Raw genomic sequence first — 17,466 nt, 5'->3', positions numbered from 1 at the left:
TCAGCTAGCAGTTGGCACCTGCAGCCCCCAAGGCCGACCGCGTACTGGTCTGCATCGAGAGGAGTGGCCAGCAGGGAGAGGGAGGCGACTGTCCCCCACCCCCGCTCTGCTCTGCCCTCGTGACACCCCAGCTGCAGTAATGCCTCCAGGTCTGGGGCCCCAGCTCAGGAAAGCTGGCGAGATTTTGGTGAGAGGCCAGCGCAGGGCCACAGGGACAATCAGAGGGCTGGAGCGCTTCGCCTGCAAAGACAAGCTGACGGAACTCTGCCTGTCCGGTCTGCAGAACACAAAGCACCAGGGTGACCACGTTGCAGCCTGCCAGTACTTACAGGGACGTTATAAACAGGAGGAAAATCAACTTTTCACACGGGTACATAGCGACAGGACACGGCTTTAAAATAAAAGAGTTTAAGATCAGATGCCAGGGGGAGACGGACGTGAGGCACTGGCACACGATGCCCAGAGAGATTCTGGATATCCCCCAGTACCGGAGGTGTTCCAGGCCACGCTGGATGCAGCACTGGGAAGCCTGCTCTACGGCTTGAGTCTTGCGGTTGGCAACCGCGCCCTCGGCAGTGAGTGGGAACGACATGATGACCTCCGAGGCCCCTTCCAACCCAAGCCATTCCGTGACACAAAGGGGGCCTACGGGACACCTGCCGTGGGAACCATAAACGCGGACTGCAATGGCAGGACAGGGGGCAACGGCTCGCAACTAAAAGAGAGGAGGTTCACACTAGACGTTAGCAAGAGACTTTGTCCTCTGAGGGGCGGTGGGGCACAGGAAAAGGTCACCCACAGAAACTGAGGACGCCCCAACACCGGAAGCCTCCAACGTCAGGCTGGAGGGGGCGTTGGGCAACCCGCTCTAGTGGAAGGCGGCGCTGCCCACGGAAAGGGGGTTGCTTGGAAGCGGACGGCACTTGAGGTCCCTTCCAAACCAAACCACCCTCTCGTTCTATCATCTCCTCAAGTCTCCGCATCCTCAACAGGTGCTTAATAACTACATCAGGGGGCTCGCCTCCATAAGGCTTGTGGACTCCTCCTGGACACTCAGACAAACCTTTGGCCTCCGCAACGTAAGATCCTTGCCTTACAACTATCCGCCTGCTGGTCCATTTCCTCCTTCTCACCGGATGCCACAGGAAGCAAGGAAAAGAAGAGACGACGGAGGAAGGAGACGCGGCGCCCGAGGAGCACCGCAGCCGCAGCACCCGCTCGGAAGCATCGCTTCCCTTTCTCATTCCTCCTCAAGCACAAGCCTTTTCTACATGTTCTCAGCAGCCTCCAACGCAGGCGGCGCTGCCTACTCCGACCACTACAACAGCCAACCCAGAGTTCCTCACGCCACCGGAAACTACCCAAGGTTCTTCCAACGCGCTTCACTTTGCAGTGCTTTCTAAGAAACAAGCACAGAAAGCAAGCCACGGGCAACACACATCTCAAGTCGAAAGACCAACACCCATTACGGCATTAAGGCGTTACGTAAGAAAAGCAGAGTTGAACAGGAAGAGGGATTTCACTGAAGGATACACCAGAGCTCTCGCTGCAGGCCTAAGGGAAAGGATGAAAACAGATATCTGCAGAACAGCTGACCCAGAAGATTCCGCCCCACCACTTTCACATCCCCCTTCCAACCCGTGCAGCCAGCCACCCAAAACACACCGCCGGACCAGGATCTCCACCAACAGCCCCACGCACACCCAAGCCATTTGCTCCCAGACCACAAAAACCAACAGCCAAAAGTGAAAGCCACAGACAAAATCTCTCGGCAACAGGAAAGCGACAAAGGGAAAGATGACACACCACATAAAGCCGGCACCGCGGCAGCACACAGACCACTGCCACCACCCAGCCCCACCAGGCTCCTGCCCACCACAACCAGAGTCCCACCATGGCTGTGCCTGCAAGCCCACAGCACCCACGGGGCTACAGCATCCTGCTGCTCACGCTCCTTATGAAAGCTCTAGCAGCCGCCGCCGCCTGCAACCACCTTCGCCTCCAGGATGCCACCTTCTCTCGCGACAGCCTCCAGCTCCTCCGGGACATGGCTCCCAGCCCACCCCAGCCGTGCCCACAGCACAGCGCGCCATGCTCCTTCAACGACACCATCCTGGACACCAGCAACGCCCGGCAAGCCGACAAAACCACCCACGACATCCTCCAGCACCTCTTCAAAATACTCAGCGGACCCAGCACTCCAGCCCACTGGGTCGACAGCCAACGCCAAAGCCTCCTCAACCAGATCCAGCGGTACACCCAGCACCTCGAGCAGTGCTTGGCGGGCAGCGACACGCGCTCCCGCACACGATGGCCTCGCAACCTTCACCTCACCATCAACAAACACTTCAGCTGCCTCCACACCTTCCTCCACGACAACGATTACAGCGCCTGCGCCTGGGACCACGTCCGCCTACGAGCTCGCACCTGGTTCCTGCACATCCACGACCTCGTGGGCAACACGCGCACCTAGCCCCAAGCGCACCTCCCACCCTCTTCCTAGTTATCTATTTATTCAACTATTTATACAAACGACTATTTATTCGTCTATTTATTCTTCTATTTATTCAGACAAAATAAAGCTCTCCTTTCCAAAACTGCCTGCGACTGCCTCCTTGCGCTCAATCACAGGAGCCCCTTTCGGGGGCAACCAACCCTGGGATTCTCACACACACCTCTGAAAACTCTGGTACCCGCTTGCTTCTTCTGCAAACCTTGCAGGTCCAGGGAGATCCACCAGTTCGCCACAAAAAGCAGACAAAGCAGGGACACCTGCGGCAGCAAGACCGGCCCGCTTTGACTAACAAAGCCAAAGCAAGAAGCTGATTATCACTTTCAGCACAGCAGCTTGACGGCCACAGCGGTACCGCGGGGACGGCCAAAAGTAGCCCTACAGTTAACTCGAGCCTTGAGTACGGTGAGCAAGAACGCAAAGGCGGCGTATCACTGCAGTACTTGACTCTTCACGCAAATCCTGTCAAACATCACCCCACACAGAGAAACCCACCAGAAACAGTTTCTAAGGGGAAGCAGAGCAGACAAAGGTAGGGAGAAGGAAGGAGACAGCAGAGCTAAGAGACGGGAAGCTACAGTCATCTTACTCCACCATGACGGGGCACCTTCTTGGCAACCACTCCGCCTCACCTCGGGGTGGAAAACGCTGGCACAGCGTGGATTTGAGTACCGCTGTGTCTTAGTTTCACAGGCTGGGACTAGAACTGTTTTCTTCAGAGCGCCTGATACGATGCGGTGTTTTGGTTCTAGGAGAAAAACAACGCTGCTAACACACCAACGCTTACTCTTGCTGCTAAGCGGTGCTGCACAGAGCCAAGGCCACTCTCAGCAAAGGGCCCAAGGAGCTGAGGGGGAGCAGAATTAGGACAGCTGACTCCAACTGGCCCAAAGGGGTATTCCCTACCATACGACATCAAGCGGAAGGAGTTTTGAGGAGGGTGGCAGATCAACTCGCTCGTCCTTCCGCTCCTCAACTGGTTGCAAAGCAGCTCTCCGCCCAACCAAAAAAGTCACGGCTGTCAGGCAAAGTGCCCGGTGACTGCAAAAAGGGAAACATCACTCCCCGTTTTTAAAAAGGCAGGCAGGAAGACGCGGGGAGATACTGGCCGGAGAGCCTCGCCTCTAGGCCTAGGAAGATCACCGAGCAGAAGTGCCAGGAAAACAGAGGGACCAGCAGGTGATCCGAGACTGCCCCCACGGCTTCAACAGGGGCACATCTATAGCGCTAGTGCCTGACTATCCCAGTGGCCTCCTGCGATGGAGCGACTGCATCGGTGCCCAAAGAGAAGGCAACCGATGCCATCGATAAGGAATTCCTGCAAGGCCTGCACCTCACCCACGTCACAAATTGGAGAGACGGGGGTTCAAAAGGTGCAGCTATTCGGTGGATGAGGAATTGGTTGCATGCTCGCGGCCCGAGGGCTGCGATCAAGGCTCTACTCCCAGGTGGAGGCCGGACACAAGTGGTGTCCCCCAAGGTGCGTCTTGGGGCCACTGCTCTTCAACATCTTTAACAGCAACACAGGTGATGGGATCCTGCACCCTCACCAAGTTTGCAGGCTTCGCGCATCAAGCTGAGCGCGGCAGCTGATACGGCAGAAGGAAGGGATGCCATCCAAAGGGACTCTGACCAATTCAAACCCACCTGGGCCCATGTAAACCCAAGGACGTTCAACAAAATCAAGTGCAAGGTGCTGTACTTGGGCGGGGACAACGCCAAGATACGCAGGCAGCATGGGAGAACAACTCCTTGAGGGCAGCCCTGCCAAGAAGGATGTAGGGGTCCTGGTAGACAAAAAACTTAACATCAGCTAGCAGTTGGCACCTGCAGCCCCCAAGGCCGACCGCGTACTGGTCTGCATCGAGAGGAGTGGCCAGCAGGGAGAGGGAGGCGACTGTCCCCCACCCCCGCTCTGCTCTGCCCTCGTGACACCCCAGCTGCAGTAATGCCTCCAGGTCTGGGGCCCCAGCTCAGGAAAGCTGGCGAGATTTTGGTGAGAGGCCAGCGCAGGGCCACAGGGACAATCAGAGGGCTGGAGCGCTTCGCCTGCAAAGACAAGCTGACGGAACTCTGCCTGTCCGGTCTGCAGAACACAAAGCACCAGGGTGACCACGTTGCAGCCTGCCAGTACTTACAGGGACGTTATAAACAGGAGGAAAATCAACTTTTCACACGGGTACATAGCGACAGGACACGGCTTTAAAATAAAAGAGTTTAAGATCAGATGCCAGGGGGAGACGGACGTGAGGCACTGGCACACGATGCCCAGAGAGATTCTGGATATCCCCCAGTACCGGAGGTGTTCCAGGCCACGCTGGATGCAGCACTGGGAAGCCTGCTCTACGGCTTGAGTCTTGCGGTTGGCAACCGCGCCCTCGGCAGTGAGTGGGAACGACATGATGACCTCCGAGGCCCCTTCCAACCCAAGCCATTCCGTGACACAAAGGGGGCCTACGGGACACCTGCCGTGGGAACCATAAACGCGGACTGCAATGGCAGGACAGGGGGCAACGGCTCGCAACTAAAAGAGAGGAGGTTCACACTAGACGTTAGCAAGAGACTTTGTCCTCTGAGGGGCGGTGGGGCACAGGAAAAGGTCACCCACAGAAACTGAGGACGCCCCAACACCGGAAGCCTCCAACGTCAGGCTGGAGGGGGCGTTGGGCAACCCGCTCTAGTGGAAGGCGGCGCTGCCCACGGAAAGGGGGTTGCTTGGAAGCGGACGGCACTTGAGGTCCCTTCCAAACCAAACCACCCTCTCGTTCTATCATCTCCTCAAGTCTCCGCATCCTCAACAGGTGCTTAATAACTACATCAGGGGGCTCGCCTCCATAAGGCTTGTGGACTCCTCCTGGACACTCAGACAAACCTTTGGCCTCCGCAACGTAAGATCCTTGCCTTACAACTATCCGCCTGCTGGTCCATTTCCTCCTTCTCACCGGATGCCACAGGAAGCAAGGAAAAGAAGAGACGACGGAGGAAGGAGACGCGGCGCCCGAGGAGCACCGCAGCCGCAGCACCCGCTCGGAAGCATCGCTTCCCTTTCTCATTCCTCCTCAAGCACAAGCCTTTTCTACATGTTCTCAGCAGCCTCCAACGCAGGCGGCGCTGCCTACTCCGACCACTACAACAGCCAACCCAGAGTTCCTCACGCCACCGGAAACTACCCAAGGTTCTTCCAACGCGCTTCACTTTGCAGTGCTTTCTAAGAAACAAGCACAGAAAGCAAGCCACGGGCAACACACATCTCAAGTCGAAAGACCAACACCCATTACGGCATTAAGGCGTTACGTAAGAAAAGCAGAGTTGAACAGGAAGAGGGATTTCACTGAAGGATACACCAGAGCTCTCGCTGCAGGCCTAAGGGAAAGGATGAAAACAGATATCTGCAGAACAGCTGACCCAGAAGATTCCGCCCCACCACTTTCACATCCCCCTTCCAACCCGTGCAGCCAGCCACCCAAAACACACCGCCGGACCAGGATCTCCACCAACAGCCCCACGCACACCCAAGCCATTTGCTCCCAGACCACAAAAACCAACAGCCAAAAGTGAAAGCCACAGACAAAATCTCTCGGCAACAGGAAAGCGACAAAGGGAAAGATGACACACCACATAAAGCCGGCACCGCGGCAGCACACAGACCACTGCCACCACCCAGCCCCACCAGGCTCCTGCCCACCACAACCAGAGTCCCACCATGGCTGTGCCTGCAAGCCCACAGCACCCACGGGGCTACAGCATCCTGCTGCTCACGCTCCTTATGAAAGCTCTAGCAGCCGCCGCCGCCTGCAACCACCTTCGCCTCCAGGATGCCACCTTCTCTCGCGACAGCCTCCAGCTCCTCCGGGACATGGCTCCCAGCCCACCCCAGCCGTGCCCACAGCACAGCGCGCCATGCTCCTTCAACGACACCATCCTGGACACCAGCAACGCCCGGCAAGCCGACAAAACCACCCACGACATCCTCCAGCACCTCTTCAAAATACTCAGCGGACCCAGCACTCCAGCCCACTGGGTCGACAGCCAACGCCAAAGCCTCCTCAACCAGATCCAGCGGTACACCCAGCACCTCGAGCAGTGCTTGGCGGGCAGCGACACGCGCTCCCGCACACGATGGCCTCGCAACCTTCACCTCACCATCAACAAACACTTCAGCTGCCTCCACACCTTCCTCCACGACAACGATTACAGCGCCTGCGCCTGGGACCACGTCCGCCTACGAGCTCGCACCTGGTTCCTGCACATCCACGACCTCGTGGGCAACACGCGCACCTAGCCCCAAGCGCACCTCCCACCCTCTTCCTAGTTATCTATTTATTCAACTATTTATACAAACGACTATTTATTCGTCTATTTATTCTTCTATTTATTCAGACAAAATAAAGCTCTCCTTTCCAAAACTGCCTGCGACTGCCTCCTTGCGCTCAATCACAGGAGCCCCTTTCGGGGGCAACCAACCCTGGGATTCTCACACACACCTCTGAAAACTCTGGTACCCGCTTGCTTCTTCTGCAAACCTTGCAGGTCCAGGGAGATCCACCAGTTCGCCACAAAAAGCAGACAAAGCAGGGACACCTGCGGCAGCAGGACCGGCCCGCTTTGACTAACAAAGCCAAAGCAAGAAGCTGATTATCACTTTCAGCACAGCAGCTTGACGGCCACAGCGGTACCGCGGGGACGGCCAAAAGTAGCCCTACAGTTAACTCGAGCCTTGAGTACGGTGAGCAAGAACGCAAAGGCGGCGTATCACTGCAGTACTTGACTCTTCACGCAAATCCTGTCAAACATCACCCCACACAGAGAAACCCACCAGAAACAGCTTCTAAGGGGAAGCAGAGCAGACAAAGGTAGGGAGAAGGAAGGAGACAGCAGAGCTAAGAGACGGGAAGCTACAGTCATCTTACTCCACCATGACGGGGCACCTTCTTGGCAACCACTCCGCCTCACCTCGGGGTGGAGAACGCTGCCACAGCGTGGATTTGAGTACCGCTGTGTCTTAGTTTCACAGGCTGGGACTAGAACTGTTTTCTTCAGAGCGCCTGATACGATGCGGTGTTTTGGTTCTAGGAGAAAAACAACGCTGCTAACACACCAACGCTTACTCTTGCTGCTAAGCGGTGCTGCACAGAGCCAAGGCCACTCTCAGCAAAGGGCCCAAGGAGCTGAGGGGGAGCAGAATTAGGACAGCTGACTCCAACTGGCCCCAAGGGGTATTCCCTACCATACGACATCAAGCGGAAGGAGTTTTGAGGAGGGTGGCAGATCAACTCGCTCGTCCTTCCGCTCCTCGACTGGTTGCAAAGCAGCTCTCCGCCCAACCAAAAAAGTCACGGCTGTCAGGCAAAGTGCCCGGTGACTGCAAAAAGGGAAACATCACTCCCCGTTTTTAAAAAGGCAGGCAGGAAGACGCGGGGAGATACTGGCCGGAGAGCCTCGCCTCTAGGCCTAGGAAGATCACCGAGCAGAAGTGCCAGGAAAACAGAGGGACCAGCAGGTGATCCGAGACTGCCCCCACGGCTTCAACAGGGGCACATCTATAGCGCTAGTGCCTGACTATCCCAGTGGCCTCCTGCGATGGAGCGACTGCATCGGTGCCCAAAGAGAAGGCAACCGATGCCATCGATAAGGAATTCCTGCAAGGCCTGCACCTCACCCACGTCACAAATTGGAGAGACGGGGGTTCAAAAGGTGCAGCTATTCGGTGGATGAGGAATTGGTTGCATGCTCGCGGCCCGAGGGCTGCGATCAAGGCTCTACTCCCAGGTGGAGGCCGGACACAAGTGGTGTCCCCCAAGGTGCGTCTTGGGGCCACTGCTCTTCAACATCTTTAACAGCAACACAGGTGATGGGATCCTGCAGCCTCACCAAGTTTGCAGGCTTCGCGCATCAAGCTGAGCGCGGCAGCTGATACGGCAGAAGGAAGGGATGCCATCCAAAGGGACTCTGACCAATTCAAACCCACCTGGGCCCATGTAAACCCAAGGACGTTCAACAAAATCAAGTGCAAGGTGCTGTACCTGGGCGGGGACAACGCCAAGATACGCAGGCAGCATGGGAGAACAACTCCTTGAGGGCAGCCCTGCCAAGAAGGATGTAGGGGTCCTGGTAGACAAAAAACTTAACATCAGCTAGCAGTTGGCACCTGCAGCCCCCAAGGCCGACCGCGTACTGGTCTGCATCGAGAGGAGTGGCCAGCAGGGAGAGGGAGGCGACTGTCCCCCACCCCCGCTCTGCTCTGCCCTCGTGACACCCCAGCTGCAGTAATGCCTCCAGGTCTGGGGCCCCAGCTCAGGAAAGCTGGCGAGATTTTGGTGAGAGGCCAGCGCAGGGCCACAGGGACAATCAGAGGGCTGGAGCGCTTCGCCTGCAAAGACAAGCTGACGGAACTCTGCCTGTCCGGTCTGCAGAACACAAAGCACCAGGGTGACCACGTTGCAGCCTGCCAGTACTTACAGGGACGTTATAAACAGGAGGAAAATCAACTTTTCACACGGGTACATAGCGACAGGACACGGCTTTAAAATAAAAGAGTTTAAGATCAGATGCCAGGGGGAGACGGACGTGAGGCACTGGCACACGATGCCCAGAGAGATTCTGGATATCCCCCAGTACCGGAGGTGTTCCAGGCCACGCTGGATGCAGCACTGGGAAGCCTGCTCTACGGCTTGAGTCTTGCGGTTGGCAACCGCGCCCTCGGCAGTGAGTGGGAACGACATGATGACCTCCGAGGCCCCTTCCAACCCAAGCCATTCCGTGACACAAAGGGGGCCTACGGGACACCTGCCGTGGGAACCATAAACGCGGACTGCAATGGCAGGACAGGGGGCAACGGCTCGCAACTAAAAGAGAGGAGGTTCACACTAGACGTTAGCAAGAGACTTTGTCCTCTGAGGGGCGGTGGGGCACAGGAAAAGGTCACCCACAGAAACTGAGGACGCCCCAACACCGGAAGCCTCCAACGTCAGGCTGGAGGGGGCGTTGGGCAACCCGCTCTAGTGGAAGGCGGCGCTGCCCACGGAAAGGGGGTTGCTTGGAAGCGGACGGCACTTGAGGTCCCTTCCAAACCAAACCACCCTCTCGTTCTATCATCTCCTCAAGTCTCCGCATCCTCAACAGGTGCTTAATAACTACATCAGGGGGCTCGCCTCCATAAGGCTTGTGGACTCCTCCTGGACACTCAGACAAACCTTTGGCCTCCGCAACGTAAGATCCTTGCCTTACAACTATCCGCCTGCTGGTCCATTTCCTCCTTCTCACCGGATGCCACAGGAAGCAAGGAAAAGAAGAGACGACGGAGGAAGGAGACGCGGCGCCCGAGGAGCACCGCAGCCGCAGCACCCGCTCGGAAGCATCGCTTCCCTTTCTCATTCCTCCTCAAGCACAAGCCTTTTCTACATGTTCTCAGCAGCCTCCAACGCAGGCGGCGCTGCCTACTCCGACCACTACAACAGCCAACCCAGAGTTCCTCACGCCACCGGAAACTACCCAAGGTTCTTCCAACGCGCTTCACTTTGCAGTGCTTTCTAAGAAACAAGCACAGAAAGCAAGCCACGGGCAACACACATCTCAAGTCGAAAGACCAACACCCATTACGGCATTAAGGCGTTACGTAAGAAAAGCAGAGTTGAACAGGAAGAGGGATTTCACTGAAGGATACACCAGAGCTCTCGCTGCAGGCCTAAGGGAAAGGATGAAAACAGATATCTGCAGAACAGCTGACCCAGAAGATTCCGCCCCACCACTTTCACATCCCCCTTCCAACCCGTGCAGCCAGCCACCCAAAACACACCGCCGGACCAGGATCTCCACCAACAGCCCCACGCACACCCAAGCCATTTGCTCCCAGACCACAAAAACCAACAGCCAAAAGTGAAAGCCACAGACAAAATCTCTCGGCAACAGGAAAGCGACAAAGGGAAAGATGACACACCACATAAAGCCGGCACCGCGGCAGCACACAGACCACTGCCACCACCCAGCCCCACCAGGCTCCTGCCCACCACAACCAGAGTCCCACCATGGCTGTGCCTGCAAGCCCACAGCACCCACGGGGCTACAGCATCCTGCTGCTCACGCTCCTTATGAAAGCTCTAGCAGCCGCCGCCGCCTGCAACCACCTTCGCCTCCAGGATGCCACCTTCTCTCGCGACAGCCTCCAGCTCCTCCGGGACATGGCTCCCAGCCCACCCCAGCCGTGCCCACAGCACAGCGCGCCATGCTCCTTCAACGACACCATCCTGGACACCAGCAACGCCCGGCAAGCCGACAAAACCACCCACGACATCCTCCAGCACCTCTTCAAAATACTCAGCGGACCCAGCACTCCAGCCCACTGGGTCGACAGCCAACGCCAAAGCCTCCTCAACCAGATCCAGCGGTACACCCAGCACCTCGAGCAGTGCTTGGCGGGCAGCGACACGCGCTCCCGCACACGATGGCCTCGCAACCTTCACCTCACCATCAACAAACACTTCAGCTGCCTCCACACCTTCCTCCACGACAACGATTACAGCGCCTGCGCCTGGGACCACGTCCGCCTACGAGCTCGCACCTGGTTCCTGCACATCCACGACCTCGTGGGCAACACGCGCACCTAGCCCCAAGCGCACCTCCCACCCTCTTCCTAGTTATCTATTTATTCAACTATTTATACAAACGACTATTTATTCGTCTATTTATTCTTCTATTTATTCAGACAAAATAAAGCTCTCCTTTCCAAAACTGCCTGCGACTGCCTCCTTGCGCTCAATCACAGGAGCCCCTTTCGGGGGCAACCAACCCTGGGATTCTCACACACACCTCTGAAAACTCTGGTACCCGCTTGCTTCTTCTGCAAACCTTGCAGGTCCAGGGAGATCCACCAGTTCGCCACAAAAAGCAGACAAAGCAGGGACACCTGCGGCAGCAGGACCGGCCCGCTTTGACTAACAAAGCCAAAGCAAGAAGCTGATTATCACTTTCAGCACAGCAGCTTGACGGCCACAGCGGTACCGCGGGGACGGCCAAAAGTAGCCCTACAGTTAACTCGAGCCTTGAGTACGGTGAGCAAGAACGCAAAGGCGGCGTATCACTGCAGTACTTGACTCTTCACGCAAATCCTGTCAAACATCACCCCACACAGAGAAACCCACCAGAAACAGCTTCTAAGGGGAAGCAGAGCAGACAAAGGTAGGGAGAAGGAAGGAGACAGCAGAGCTAAGAGACGGGAAGCTACAGTCATCTTACTCCACCATGACGGGGCACCTTCTTGGCAACCACTCCGCCTCACCTCGGGGTGGAGAACGCTGCCACAGCGTGGATTTGAGTACCGCTGTGTCTTAGTTTCACAGGCTGGGACTAGAACTGTTTTCTTCAGAGCGCCTGATACGATGCGGTGTTTTGGTTCTAGGAGAAAAACAACGCTGCTAACACACCAACGCTTACTCTTGCTGCTAAGCGGTGCTGCACAGAGCCAAGGCCACTCTCAGCAAAGGGCCCAAGGAGCTGAGGGGGAGCAGAATTAGGACAGCTGACTCCAACTGGCCCCAAGGGGTATTCCCTACCATACGACATCAAGCGGAAGGAGTTTTGAGGAGGGTGGCAGATCAACTCGCTCGTCCTTCCGCTCCTCGACTGGTTGCAAAGCAGCTCTCCGCCCAACCAAAAAAGTCACGGCTGTCAGGCAAAGTGCCCGGTGACTGCAAAAAGGGAAACATCACTCCCCGTTTTTAAAAAGGCAGGCAGGAAGACGCGGGGAGATACTGGCCGGAGAGCCTCGCCTCTAGGCCTAGGAAGATCACCGAGCAGAAGTGCCAGGAAAACAGAGGGACCAGCAGGTGATCCGAGACTGCCCCCACGGCTTCAACAGGGGCACATCTATAGCGCTAGTGCCTGACTATCCCAGTGGCCTCCTGCGATGGAGCGACTGCATCGGTGCCCAAAGAGAAGGCAACCGATGCCATCGATAAGGAATTCCTGCAAGGCCTGCACCTCACCCACGTCACAAATTGGAGAGACGGGGGTTCAAAAGGTGCAGCTATTCGGTGGATGAGGAATTGGTTGCATGCTCGCGGCCCGAGGGCTGCGATCAAGGCTCTACTCCCAGGTGGAGGCCGGACACAAGTGGTGTCCCCCAAGGTGCGTCTTGGGGCCACTGCTCTTCAACATCTTTAACAGCAACACAGGTGATGGGATCCTGCAGCCTCACCAAGTTTGCAGGCTTCGCGCATCAAGCTGAGCGCGGCAGCTGATACGGCAGAAGGAAGGGATGCCATCCAAAGGGACTCTGACCAATTCAAACCCACCTGGGCCCATGTAAACCCAAGGACGTTCAACAAAATCAAGTGCAAGGTGCTGTACCTGGGCGGGGACAACGCCAAGATACGCAGGCAGCATGGGAGAACAACTCCTTGAGGGCAGCCCTGCCAAGAAGGATGTAGGGGTCCTGGTAGACAAAAAACTTAACATCAGCTAGCAGTTGGCACCTGCAGCCCCCAAGGCCGACCGCGTACTGGTCTGCATCGAGAGGAGTGGCCAGCAGGGAGAGGGAGGCGACTGTCCCCCACCCCCGCTCTGCTCTGCCCTCGTGACACCCCAGCTGCAGTAATGCCTCCAGGTCTGGGGCCCCAGCTCAGGAAAGCTGGCGAGATTTTGGTGAGAGGCCAGCGCAGGGCCACAGGGACAATCAGAGGGCTGGAGCGCTTCGCCTGCAAAGACAAGCTGACGGAACTCTGCCTGTCCGGTCTGCAGAACACAAAGCACCAGGGTGACCACGTTGCAGCCTGCCAGTACTTACAGGGACGTTATAAACAGGAGGAAAATCAACTTTTCACACGGGTACATAGCGACAGGACACGGCTTTAAAATAAAAGAGTTTAAGATCAGATGCCAGGGGGAGACGGACGTGAGGCACTGGCACACGATGCCCAGAGAGATTCTGGATATCCCCCAGTACCGGAGGTGTTCCAGGCCACGCTGGATGCAGCACTGGGAAGCCTGCTCTACGGCTTGAGTCTTGCGGTTGGCAACCGCGCCCTCGGCAGTGAGTGGGAACGACATGATGACCTCCGAGGCCCCTTCCAACCCAAGCCATTCCGTGACACAAAGGGGGCCTACGGGACACCTGCCGTGGGAACCATAAACGCGGACTGCAATGGCAGGACAGGGGGCAACGGCTCGCAACTAAAAGAGAGGAGGTTCACACTAGACGTTAGCAAGAGACTTTGTCCTCTGAGGGGCGGTGGGGCACAGGAAAAGGTCACCCACAGAAACTGAGGACGCCCCAACACCGGAAGCCTCCAACGTCAGGCTGGAGGGGGCGTTGGGCAACCCGCTCTAGTGGAAGGCGGCGCTGCCCACGGAAAGGGGGTTGCTTGGAAGCGGACGGCACTTGAGGTCCCTTCCAAACCAAACCACCCTCTCGTTCTATCATCTCCTCAAGTCTCCGCATCCTCAACAGGTGCTTAATAACTACATCAGGGGGCTCGCCTCCATAAGGCTTGTGGACTCCTCCTGGACACTCAGACAAACCTTTGGCCTCCGCAACGTAAGATCCTTGCCTTACAACTATCCGCCTGCTGGTCCATTTCCTCCTTCTCACCGGATGCCACAGGAAGCAAGGAAAAGAAGAGACGACGGAGGAAGGAGACGCGGCGCCCGAGGAGCACCGCAGCCGCAGCACCCGCTCGGAAGCATCGCTTCCCTTTCTCATTCCTCCTCAAGCACAAGCCTTTTCTACATGTTCTCAGCAGCCTCCAACGCAGGCGGCGCTGCCTACTCCGACCACTACAACAGCCAACCCAGAGTTCCTCACGCCACCGGAAACTACCCAAGGTTCTTCCAACGCGCTTCACTTTGCAGTGCTTTCTAAGAAACAAGCACAGAAAGCAAGCCACGGGCAACACACATCTCAAGTCGAAAGACCAACACCCATTACGGCATTAAGGCGTTACGTAAGAAAAGCAGAGTTGAACAGGAAGAGGGATTTCACTGAAGGATACACCAGAGCTCTCGCTGCAGGCCTAAGGGAAAGGATGAAAACAGATATCTGCAGAACAGCTGACCCAGAAGATTCCGCCCCACCACTTTCACATCCCCCTTCCAACCCGTGCAGCCAGCCACCCAAAACACACCGCCGGACCAGGATCTCCACCAACAGCCCCACGCACACCCAAGCCATTTGCTCCCAGACCACAAAAACCAACAGCCAAAAGTGAAAGCCACAGACAAAATCTCTCGGCAACAGGAAAGCGACAAAGGGAAAGATGACACACCACATAAAGCCGGCACCGCGGCAGCACACAGACCACTGCCACCACCCAGCCCCACCAGGCTCCTGCCCACCACAACCAGAGTCCCACCATGGCTGTGCCTGCAAGCCCACAGCACCCACGGGGCTACAGCATCCTGCTGCTCACGCTCCTTATGAAAGCTCTAGCAGCCGCCGCCGCCTGCAACCACCTTCGCCTCCAGGATGCCACCTTCTCTCGCGACAGCCTCCAGCTCCTCCGGGACATGGCTCCCAGCCCACCCCAGCCGTGCCCACAGCACAGCGCGCCATGCTCCTTCAACGACACCATCCTGGACACCAGCAACGCCCGGCAAGCCGACAAAACCACCCACGACATCCTCCAGCACCTCTTCAAAATACTCAGCGGACCCAGCACTCCAGCCCACTGGGTCGACAGCCAACGCCAAAGCCTCCTCAACCAGATCCAGCGGTACACCCAGCACCTCGAGCAGTGCTTGGCGGGCAGCGACACGCGCTCCCGCACACGATGGCCTCGCAACCTTCACCTCACCATCAACAAACACTTCAGCTGCCTCCACACCTTCCTCCACGACAACGATTACAGCGCCTGCGCCTGGGACCACGTCCGCCTACGAGCTCGCACCTGGTTCCTGCACATCCACGACCTCGTGGGCAACACGCGCACCTAGCCCCAAGCGCACCTCCCACCCTCTTCCTAGTTATCTATTTATTCAACTATTTATACAAACGACTATTTATTCGTCTATTTATTCTTCTATTTATTCAGACAAAATAAAGCTCTCCTTTCCAAAACTGCCTGCGACTGCCTCCTTGCGCTCAATCACAGGAGCCCCTTTCGGGGGCAACCAACCCTGGGATTCTCACACACACCTCTGAAAACTCTGGTACCCGCTTGCTTCTTCTGCAAACCTTGCAGGTCCAGGGAGATCCACCAGTTCGCCACAAAAAGCAGACAAAGCAGGGACACCTGCGGCAGCAGGACCGGCCCGCTTTGACTAACAAAGCCAAAGCAAGAAGCTGATTATCACTTTCAGCACAGCAGCTTGACGGCCACAGCGGTACCGCGGGGACGGCCAAAAGTAGCCCTACAGTTAACTCGAGCCTTGAGTACGGTGAGCAAGAACGCAAAGGCGGCGTATCACTGCAGTACTTGACTCTTCACGCAAATCCTGTCAAACATCACCCCACACAGAGAAACCCACCAGAAACAGCTTCTAAGGGGAAGCAGAGCAGACAAAGGTAGGGAGAAGGAAGGAGACAGCAGAGCTAAGAGACGGGAAGCTACAGTCATCTTACTCCACCATGACGGGGCACCTTCTTGGCAACCACTCCGCCTCACCTCGGGGTGGAGAACGCTGCCACAGCGTGGATTTGAGTACCGCTGTGTCTTAGTTTCACAGGCTGGGACTAGAACTGTTTTCTTCAGAGCGCCTGATACGATGCGGTGTTTTGGTTCTAGGAGAAAAACAACGCTGCTAACACACCAACGCTTACTCTTGCTGCTAAGCGGTGCTGCACAGAGCCAAGGCCACTCTCAGCAAAGGGCCCAAGGAGCTGAGGGGGAGCAGAATTAGGACAGCTGACTCCAACTGGCCCAAAGGGGTATTCCCTACCATACGACATCAAGCGGAAGGAGTTTTGAGGAGGGTGGCAGATCAACTCGCTCGTCCTTCCGCTCCTCGACTGGTTGCAAAGCAGCTCTCCGCCCAACCAAAAAAGTCACGGCTGTCAGGCAAAGTGCCCGGTGACTGCAAAAAGGGAAACATCACTCCCCGTTTTTAAAAAGGCAGGCAGGAAGACGCGGGGAGATACTGGCCGGAGAGCCTCGCCTCTAGGCCTAGGAAGATCACCGAGCAGAAGTGCCAGGAAAACAGAGGGACCAGCAGGTGATCCGAGACTGCCCCCACGGCTTCAACAGGGGCACATCTATAGCGCTAGTGCCTGACTATCCCAGTGGCCTCCTGCGATGGAGCGACTGCATCGGTGCCCAAAGAGAAGGCAACCGATGCCATCGATAAGGAATTCCTGCAAGGCCTGCACCTCACCCACGTCACAAATTGGAGAGACGGGGGTTCAAAAGGTGCAGCTATTCGGTGGATGAGGAATTGGTTGCATGCTCGCGGCCCGAGGGCTGCGATCAAGGCTCTACTCCCAGGTGGAGGCCGGACACAAGTGGTGTCCCCCAAGGTGCGTCTTGGGGCCACTGCTCTTCAACATCTTTAACAGCAACACAGGTGATGGGATCCTGCACCCTCACCAAGTTTGCAGGCTTCGCGCATCAAGCTGAGCGCGGCAGCTGATACGGCAGAAGGAAGGGATGCCATCCAAAGGGACTCTGACCAATTCAAACCCACCTGGGCCCATGTAAACCCAAGGACGTTCAACAAAATCAAGTGCAAGGTGCTGTACTTGGGCGGGGACAACGCCAAGATACGCAGGCAGCATGGGAGAACAACTCCTTGAGGGCAGCCCTGCCAAGAAGGATGTAGGGGTCCTGGTAGACAAAAAACTTAACATCAGCTAGCAGTTGGCACCTGCAGCCCCCAAGGCCGACCGCGTACTGGTCTGCATCGAGAGGAGTGGCCAGCAGGGAGAGGGAGGCGACTGTCCCCCACCCCCGCTCTGCTCTGCCCTCGTGACACCCCAGCTGCAGTAATGCCTCCAGGTCTGGGGCCCCAGCTCAGGAAAGCTGGCGAGA

General features: G+C 56.9%; 5 protein-coding genes across 11 annotated transcripts in view; 4 read left to right on the top strand and 1 right to left on the bottom strand.

Moving 5' to 3' along the window:
• UBAP2 (ubiquitin associated protein 2) overlaps positions 1-17,466 on the bottom strand; it is a 127,106-nt gene that overhangs the window by 30,352 nt on the left and 79,288 nt on the right. The gene's annotated exons all lie outside the window — the stretch shown is intronic.
• LOC128074653 (interferon) lies at positions 1,895-2,473 on the top strand. Its single transcript, XM_052670695.1, has one exon. The coding sequence runs from the start codon at positions 1,895-1,897 to the stop codon at positions 2,471-2,473; it is 579 nt and encodes a 192-aa protein (XP_052526655.1).
• Positions 6,216-6,794, top strand: LOC128074651 (interferon). The gene has a single exon (XM_052670694.1). The coding sequence runs from the start codon at positions 6,216-6,218 to the stop codon at positions 6,792-6,794; it is 579 nt and encodes a 192-aa protein (XP_052526654.1).
• On the top strand, positions 10,537-11,115 carry LOC128074656 (interferon). Its single transcript, XM_052670698.1, has one exon. It carries the CDS (start codon positions 10,537-10,539, stop codon positions 11,113-11,115), a length of 579 nt encoding a protein of 192 aa, XP_052526658.1.
• LOC128074658 (interferon) lies at positions 14,858-15,436 on the top strand. Its single transcript, XM_052670700.1, has one exon. The coding sequence runs from the start codon at positions 14,858-14,860 to the stop codon at positions 15,434-15,436; it is 579 nt and encodes a 192-aa protein (XP_052526660.1).

Source organism: Tympanuchus pallidicinctus, unplaced genomic scaffold, assembly GCF_026119805.1.
Source record: "Tympanuchus pallidicinctus isolate F22 unplaced genomic scaffold, pur_lepc_1.0 scaffold9, whole genome shotgun sequence".
Classification (NCBI taxonomy): Eukaryota; Metazoa; Chordata; class Aves; order Galliformes; family Phasianidae; genus Tympanuchus; species Tympanuchus pallidicinctus.
Note: the sequence above shows the minus strand (reverse complement) of the source record. Positions and strands in the feature narration are given on the sequence as shown.

Bases quoted from the DNA above. Each gene is read 5' to 3' on its own strand.
- LOC128074653 (XM_052670695.1), top strand. From the start codon at position 1,895: ATGGCTGTGCCTGCAAGCCCACAGCACCCACGGGGCTACAGCATCCTG.
- LOC128074651 (XM_052670694.1), top strand. From the start codon at position 6,216: ATGGCTGTGCCTGCAAGCCCACAGCACCCACGGGGCTACAGCATCCTG.
- LOC128074656 (XM_052670698.1), top strand. From the start codon at position 10,537: ATGGCTGTGCCTGCAAGCCCACAGCACCCACGGGGCTACAGCATCCTG.
- LOC128074658 (XM_052670700.1), top strand. From the start codon at position 14,858: ATGGCTGTGCCTGCAAGCCCACAGCACCCACGGGGCTACAGCATCCTG.